This window comes from Chlamydomonas reinhardtii, chromosome 10, assembly GCF_000002595.2.
Source record: "Chlamydomonas reinhardtii strain CC-503 cw92 mt+ chromosome 10, whole genome shotgun sequence".
In the NCBI taxonomy this organism is placed as follows: Eukaryota; Viridiplantae; Chlorophyta; class Chlorophyceae; order Chlamydomonadales; family Chlamydomonadaceae; genus Chlamydomonas; species Chlamydomonas reinhardtii.
Window position 1 is genome coordinate 248,809 of NC_057013.1, and position 8,692 is coordinate 257,500.

The following is an 8,692-nucleotide window of genomic DNA, read 5'->3' on the forward strand; positions in this document are numbered from 1 at the left end:
TTACACTACCCCACCTTTATTCATCAGTCACATTCACGCTTGTTGACGCGACGTTGTTCAAGCCAGGGCTTTGCCCTGAGCCCGGGGTTGCCCTCTATGGAGCAGCTCACCTCAATGCCTTTAGTCTAAATAAGGCGGGCCTTGGCCCCGGCCCGGTCAGGGTGGTCGGAGAAAATGGTTCTGTCGAGCCAAGCTGGGGCTCAGCCCCTTCCCGCTGAGGAGGCGAAGAAGGACGATCGTATCCGCGTGCGGCTGCACTACGGGGGGAAGTTCGCGCAGGTGCGTTTGAACAGACTCGGCTTGGGCGCGAGCGCTGTGACCTCAGCAACGGGTCCCTCGCGCACGCAGGACGCTCCGAACCTATGGCGTTATGTTGGAGGCGAGGTGTTCAACGAGAGCTTCCCTCTGGAGGCCAAGTATGCAGACGTCTGCTTGCGCTTGAATGACAAGTTTGGTGACACCGTCTCCTTCAAGTACCTGTGTCCTGGTGATGACCTGGATCCTGACAACCTGGTGCAAGTCCAGGGCGATGATGACCTAACGGTAAGCGTGCTGTTACTTTGGGCCCAGCTTGGCCACGCCAAGCGTGGACCGCCGCCGGGTTTGCAGCCACTGTTACTCCGCCTGAAGCCATTGAACTGGCTTCCTGTCGGCTTTAGACACTGGATAGGTTTGATCGAGGGTCTCGACCGCAGTCTGGGCCTGGCCAAGGGCATCTCCGCATATGATGCACTAGCAGGCCGGAAGAGACCTCGCTGGCCCCACAAGGAACCGCAACAACCTGATTTATGCTTGCAGGAGATGAAGGACGAGTACGCGCACGCTGTCGGTGACACGCGTTCGCGGACCGTTCGGTTGAAAATATATGTCTTCCGGGCGGTCATTTTTGAGCGCGAGGTGCAGGACCAGGACGCTGAGCTGGAGGACGAGGAGCTGATGGAGGAGCCGGGTGGCGACGTGTCGATGGACGCCAGGTGCGTTCCGAGGGTTCCGATCCGCAGCGCAGCTTTCCGGAACCGGGTCACGGTCTTGCGCTATTGCCACCACTGCAGCGCAAGTGATTAAAGCTTCGGGGCTTGGCGGTGTGGCTGGGCTTGCAGTGCGCTCTTGCTCTGACGCTTGCGCCCCTGAACTCGCCGCGAACAGTTGCGGCGTGGAGGAGTGCGGACCAAACTGGAGCGACTGGGGCGAGCCAGACGAACCAGAGCCTGCGATGGAGAGCAGTATTCCGTCGGCGCAGCCATCCATGGACGCGGGTGTGCTTCACAGGTAGGGGGGTGCTGCGTGGATGGGGCCGGGAACCGGAAACAGATCGCTGTGTCCATGTGGCCACATGATGACCGACCTTATATGTAAATTGCTCCCATCCTGCAGCGCATCTGTGGCCGTGGCGTCGGCTGCAGCCACAGCTGCACTTCAAAACATCAGCATGAGCATGGTCAGCGGTGCGAGCGGCCGGACATCGGCTCGCGGCATGGCGGCGCCTCTGTCTGCCTCAATGACCGCTGGTGGTTCCGCGGGAGGCCACTTCGCTGGCTTCAGCAGCAGGCGCTCGTCTGCGGGCTGGCAGGCACAGGCGCTTGCCCACCAGCGGACGTTCAGCGGCACTGAGGGCAGCGGAGGGGCCGGCGGCGGCGGGCTGAGCCGGAGCGGGCGCTCTGGTTCCATGTCTGCGGCAGTGGCAGCAGCAGTGGCGGGCGAGGGCGGGGACATGGGTGGCGCATACACGGGCTACCCTTACGACCCGCTCAACGTGTTTCCCGAGGGCGGGTACCACGGCGAGCAGGACGTGGTGTACGAGGAGGACGAGGAGGGCGGCGCCACCAGTGAGGCAGTGGGCGACGGGCTGGGCTACGCCTACGATGAGCAGACGGACGGGGCGGGCTACGAGCAGGCAGGCTACGAGGACAGGGGCGGGGATGTGGGGTCCAGCTACTGGGACCCGCCGCTGGTCTTCCCAGACGAGGTGATGGGGCCCGGGGACGGGGTCGAGCGGCGCGGCAGCAGCCCAGAGCGGCAGCTGCGCGCGTCAGCGCCCGACTGGCACCTGCCGGCGGACTGGGTGGGTCAGGTCAGAGCGCAGCCGGCAGCAGATGACGCGAACAGGCAGCCTGAGGGCCAGCTGGCGAAGGCGGACGCGGAGCAGCAGCAGCACCTGAAGGGGCTGCAGAACCGCGGTGTAATGAATTCGGGCATTGGGTTTTACTGCGACGAGGAGCTGGAGGACCCGTATGGCGAGCAGTATGACAACGAAAGTGCAGCAGCGGCGGCGGCCGGCATGGGGCTGTACGGTATGCACCTGACAGATGACGGCAAGATGGGACGCGGTTACGGTGCTGCCAGTGACGGCGCTTTGCAGATGGCACCGCGGGCCGCGGACGTGGCCGCGGACGGCGACGGCGAGCTGAGAGACCACAACGCCGGCGCCGGCGTGTTGGCTGCCTTGCGCGGCGCCGAGGCGCGTAACCGCCACAGCAGCAACGGAGGCGCGGGAGTTGGGGACGGTGGCGCGTTGAGCCGGGCAGTACTGGGCCGATTGGCGGCCGTGGCAGATATGCTGCCGCGGCACATCAGTGCGTTCGGCGAGAGCAGCCGCGACAACAGCCAAGGCGGGGCAGGGGCGGGAGCAGTGAACGGCAGCGGCCCCTTCCTGCCCTCGCGTATCACCATATTTGGAGACGATGAATCTGTCTACGGCTTTGGCAGCGGTCCGAACAGCGGCGCGATCGGTACTGGCAAACAGCAACAGGGCAACGGCAACAACACGGGCGGCCTGCATCGCCTGGCGGTGCTAGGCGGTGTCGGTGGCGCGGCGCGCTGGCCGGACACAGCCGCTGGCGCAGGCGGCGGCGAGGCCGGCGACATAGGCGGCTTTCCTGTGAACGGCAGCTTGGTGGGCGACAGCGGGCGCTGCATCACGCAGGAGTTCGGGGCCCAGCAGCAGAGCTCGCTGCTGGACCTGGGCGACGGCGGCGAGGGCGGCAGCCAGGGCGGGCCGCATGGCGGCGGCGACCGCGGGCGCATGTCGCCTCTGGACCCGCTGCTGCTGCGCACTGGCGGTCTGGGTCTGGGCGGCCTGGGGCTGCTGGACGACCACCACCTGGGCGGCTCGGGCGGCGGCGCCATGAGCCACCCGCTGAAGGGGGTGGTGAAAAAGCGGAAAAGCGAGGTCACCATCATGGCCAAGATTGGCGAGGGCGCGTAAGTTGGCGCGTGGGCTGTTTGTATTTGCGCAGTGCCCAACACGACAATCTACTGAGCCCCACAGTAGATTGTCGTGTTGGGTTGTTGCAAGCATGCGGTTGCGCATCAAGGTTGGAGTTGGTGCTGATGCGATACTTAAGTACGCTCACTGCATTGCCCCGCAGGTTTGGCGAGGTTTCTCAGGCCATGGTGTTCCCGTACGGCATCGTTGCGGTTAAGTGGCTCAAGGTGCGTGTGCGCTGTAGGGACTAAGCTGCGCATCGGCGTCCAATAACAGCCGGATGTCCGAATCAAGCAATCCTTGACTTGAAACCCCGTTTTCCCTGCAGCGCGAGCGCTTCGCCAAGTACTCGGAGTCTTTCCAGCGCGAGGCGGAGACGTTGGCCAAGCTCAACCACCCCAACATCATTCGCATGTACGGGCTGGTCATGGACACGCCCGCCACAGAGTCGGGTGGTAGTGGGGGCAGCGGAGGCGGCAACGGAGGCGGCAGCGGAGGTGCGGGCGGAAGCGGCGGCAACGCACCCGTACCTGCCAGCAGCGGCGCGGGCACGCCCACGGGCCTGATCGGCGGCATCATCACTGAGTTTGTCCGCAACGGCAGCCTGGGGCAGTACCTGCGCTCGCTCAACGGCCGGCGGCTGTCGCTACGGCAGCGCGCCATGATTGCGCTTCAGGTGTGTACGCAGTGTCCGCAGCGTGAGGATTGGGCACTGTTCTTCCAGGTTGCACCACTGTGTTGATGACGTGTTTCTGTTCCATTTGCTCGTACCATTACACCGCCCCCCTCGACCTTTACCCCGTGCAGGCTGCTCTCGGCATGGCCTATCTGCACGAGCAGGCGCCGGCGGTGGTACACTTTGACCTGAAACCCGACAACCTGCTGGTGGACGGCGAGGGAGACAGCATGGTCATCAAGGTGGCGGACTTCGGGCTGTCCAAGCACAAGCTGAGCAGCCACGTCAGCTGCCGCGACCTGCGGGGCACGCTGCCCTACATGGCGTACGAGCTGGTGTCCAACGCGGGCAATATCAGCGAAAAGGTGCGAGGGAAGAAGTGCATATGCTAGGGCGGGCGCCGCCTGCTCACTTTAGTGGGCAGCTTCAGAGCTTCCGTGATATAATGTCAACGCAACCGCCGCCGTCAACTGTCTCTGTGCCCCTCAGGTGGACGTGTACAGCATGGGCGTGGTGATGTGGGAGATGTACACGGGCGAGGTGCCGTTTGCGCACCTGAGCGCTCAGGAGATCCTGATGGGCCTGCTGCACGGCAGCCTGCACCTGGCCATCCCGCCCTCGTGCGAGCCCGAATGGCGCTCGCTGGTGGAGACGTGCATGGACCCCAACCCCACCAACCGCCCCAGCTTCCAGGTACGCGGCCGGCGTCGTGCGGAAAGTTAGCTGTGTCCTCCTTGACGAACTATGGTCCTTGCGCCTTGCCTATCATGTGCCCGTCTTGACCGGACCTCCCCTTCTTGCCTGGTTGAGCCCCGCAGGAGCTGGCGATGCAGCTGCAGGAGATCCTCCGGCTGGAGCGCCAGGCGTCGAACGCCAGCAGCGTAAGTGCCGCGGCTGTAGCCGCGGCAGCCGCCGCGCTAGCGGACAGCACCACCGGCACCAGCACGCAGCAGCAGCAGCAGCAGGCGCAGGCGCAACAGCAGCAACAGGGGCGCGGAGCGGGCGGAGACAGCGCCGGCACGGGCCCAAGCACAACGTCAGGTCGCGCCATGGCGCCGCCGGCCGCTGTGCTTCCCACGCCGCAAGCGGCGGTGGCCGCTGCCGCTGCAGGCGGTGCCGCCCCAGTGCCACCGCTGCCGGTCCAGCACGCGCTGCAGCAGTGGCGCCTTCCGATAGCGCCGATCGTCCCGCCGGCTGCCCCGGTGGGCCCGTCTTTACCCAGCCCTGGTGCAGCCGCTGCGGTGGCTGACCAGGGGCTTGCGCCTGCGCCACAAGGACTCCTGGGCCGACAGCCGCTGCAGCTACCGCCGCACCCGCCGCCGCCGCATGCGCCTTCGCCGCTGCTTGCTCAGCTAGCGGGCGGCTCTCAACAGCCGCACCCGCAGCAGCAGCCCTACGGCTTACCCTCGCCGCAGCTGTTCATTCCGGCGTCGCCTACCGACCTGCAGTACGGCGGCCATGGCACCCAGCTCCCTTCACCTGGACACCAGCCGCCGCCGGCGCCACAGCTCCTGGCACCGCAGCCGCCTCGCCTTGCTCAGCCTCCGCCGCTGCCACCACAGCCGCAGCAGCTGCAGTTCCAGCAGCAGCAGCAGCCAATCGGGCCTAGCGCTGGCATTGGGCTGGCGCAGCCGGGAGGCATGTTACCGCCGAACCCAGCCTACGGGTTCCCGCTCCGCCCTGAGCCGCTGTTTCCGCCGCAGCCGCAGCACATCGGCCTGAACGCCTTCTATGGCATGGGTGGCGGCGCGGGGGCAGGCCCACCCCTGGTGAGCTGGGGGGAGCGAGGCCGAGGCTGAGTTGCTGCTCAACTGGCCCGTGTCGCGCCTCGCCGACATTTGTCTGCCGCACTTGCGCGTGCGGCGGTGGCGATGGGCGTAGAGCAGGCAGACATGGCGCAGTCAGAGGGCTGGATGGTTGAAGGATGGTCTCTGAATGCCAAGCTTACACACTGTGGAGAAGAGGGAGCGGCAGCAACAGCCTACAGTGCTGGAGGCTGGTGACGCTGCATGGCTGCAAGCCAGCAGCTATATGGCGCCTATGCTCGCCCTGTGCAGCGGCGGTCGCAATAGGTCATTTGTTTGCAGGCGTCGCCTCCACCGCCAGGGCGGAGAGGTAGACACTTACGCGACCGCACATGCAGGGATGGGTAAGAACGACCGGTCGTCACGACATGTGTTTCATGCACCAGGTTCGTGAGGCGCGGCAGCAGCAACCAGCGGGTGAGCGGGAGGCGCATTTGGGCGCACACGCTGCTATGCGCCGCGGTGGCAAGCTGTTACGGCCTTGATTCAAGTGTCAAGAGCAGCTGGGGTAGGAAGTGCTGGCGCTGCGGCCGCTGAGCGGTGCGGCTCGCAGTCAGCTGCAGCACAACACGGGCGGCGCCGCGGCCATCATGGCGCAGCGCACGCAGGAGGAAGCGGGCACAGGGCAGGCCCGGACAGGCCGCCGGCCACAGGGCAGTGGGCGTGCCTGAGCCGCGGCGAGGAAGCAGGAGAGACCTAGAGCGGGGAAGTCAGCGGAGGCAGCCGTTTCGCGGAGGTAACCTCCGGCGCCGGGCAGCCATTGATTTGCCACTGTCGCATTCATCGAGGAGCCAACACGAGGGCTGGTGGTGGGCATCTGGAGCCCCGGCGGTGGCGCGAGGCGCAGCAAGTGCACCCGCTGCATACAACGGTGCATATGCTCTGTCACACCTGTCATGCGCGCATGGAAAAAATCGTAAGCGCCGACGGCGCGCTCAGGCACCGGTGCGGGGCTTGCAGTTGCTACTTTCGCCCAGGGACCGGGTGGCGAAAGTAGATATTTCGGGCAGCAGCTGCTGACCCGAGAGGAGAGACGGCAAAAAGCGGAAAGTGTGAAGCGGAACTAGACACGTTCGGCAGCAAGTCGACTGTTAACGAAGTGCTTGCTAGTGAATGCGAATGTGTCTGCCGGCGGCCGCCATCAGCCAAGAGTAGCGTGCGAGATGCGTGCACTCGTAAGGGAGGATGGAGAGCGGTGTCTGATTGCCTCACCAGACATACCTGTTGTCTGAAATCTCACGATCATTTAGTCTGTCCTCCCGATTATTTAGTGTGGCATCAATTGTAGTGTTTGAAGACTCGTCCCTTTTATAGCGCTGAAGCACGGAAATGGGTTGTGCGGGAAGGAAAATGAGGATTACGAAACTGCTGGTGGCGGCGTCATCACCGACGGGGAAATTACGCTTTGCTCGCGCCCTGGACGGTAGTGGCCGTCCATCCAGGTAAATTAGCCCGACTCGCTACTGCGTGTCTGGTGTGCGACATGGGAGCCCGGTAGCGAGCTGCGCGGTGGTCGCCGTGCCGCATCGGTGCTCACGGCCTGCCCCGCCGTGTGTTCGTGCTTTTTACTGCGTCGTTGGTGGTAGTGGCGGCGGACACGCAGCGGCGGTACAGATGCGCACGAGGGGTGTTGGGTCTGTGCGCCCACGCCCTCAATGATTACAGGCTCTGCGCTCATTGCATGGCGCCAAGTGGCGGGACGAGCGAGACCTGAGTAAAACAAACACGGCGACTCCGGAAACTGCAGCACTGACATAGGGGAGAACGCGCCTGTGGGACATTGCTGGCGTCGGACTACCCTACTTGCGCAGACCTTTCCAGTGTGCTGACGACGGGTAGCCGTCGTATAGCATGTGCTGCTGTCTTGTGTGTTTTGACTTGATTGTTTTGTGGTGTGTGTGATTGGAGAGGGCCTGTTATTAGGATGCGCCCATTCTCAGCCCGGATGCCGGGTAGCAAGTCTTTTTGTGTTGATGAACATAGAGTGCGTGTGTGTGTGTGTGTGTGTGTGTGCATGCGAAGAGGCTGTACGAGATATATGGCTGGCGCGGCTGCGGCCAGGCAGCAGCAAACACCAAAAAAATCGTGACGATCTATTGCGGATGCGAGGTACACGGGAGCGGATGCGGGACATGCGGCTGAGGTTTGCCCAGGTAGAACGGAGCGGCCTTGTAAGGGCTATGGTAGGGAAGCGTCACTCTTGCGATGGCGTGTCGTGGTTTGGCAATTTTGACCACGTGGGTGGGCTGTAACAATTATTCTGTCATGTAAGACATGTCGACGGTGCCATTGAGTACTCTAGACGTACGTACCTGAGACCTGAGGCTCCTGTCCAGAGGTACTTGTGGGGGGTAGGGACAAGGAATTGGTTTTTCCCTCGCGAGGGAAAAGTGCGCCGAGCCCACGCCATGCCTCTAGTCTGAGGCCGCCAAGCGGGTCCCACTCCAGGAAAAAGCGTGTCCCCAGGGAGGCGCCCACGGGATGGCACCAAAACCCCTTGGTAGATTGTCCTTCAAGGAAGCCGCCACGTCTACGGATTCATCTCGTCGTCGCTTGCTGATGCTTGAAGGACAATCTATCAGGGGGGTTTCACCGCGTGCCGTCCGGGGGGTGCGTTTCCCCAGCCAAACCCGCACGCCGAGGAGGCCAGGAGACGTCGCCCCGAGAAAAATGCAGAGCGGGATACAGACTCCGCCACTTAATGTATATGTTACATGCAATCTGTTGGAGCAATAGCGCTTGACAGCAGGCTAAAACGTGCTCGTCGAGGCTCAAGTCGCGAAATTGACCGAAGCCAACATCCTACATAGGCGTTGTTTTCGGGCTTTATCGATTGCCGTCAACACAGATATATGCATAGGTGTAGTTAGGCTACTGTCTGGCCTGGTATGGCGTGTCCTGGCGAACGCGACATTTAGATGTTCGAGGTCGGCCCCGGCTCGATTCAATGCCCCCGGGTTACTCTAATGACCTTATATGTGATATAAGATGCTATAGGAAAGGTAT

General features: G+C 63.4%; 1 protein-coding gene across 1 annotated transcript; it reads left to right on the forward strand.

The window, feature by feature from the left end:
* Positions 1–15: 15 nt before the first annotated feature.
* On the forward strand, positions 16–7,969 carry CHLRE_10g419450v5 (uncharacterized protein). Its single transcript, XM_001702738.2, has 10 exons — positions 16–279; positions 349–543; positions 799–974; positions 1,147–1,269; positions 1,375–3,201; positions 3,369–3,432; positions 3,534–3,881; positions 4,013–4,246; positions 4,371–4,574; positions 4,700–7,969. Exons 1-10 carry the CDS (start codon positions 175–177, stop codon positions 5,678–5,680), a joined length of 4,257 nt encoding a protein of 1,418 aa, XP_001702790.2. The 5' UTR covers positions 16–174; the 3' UTR covers positions 5,681–7,969.
* Positions 7,970–8,692: the final 723 nt, after the last annotated feature.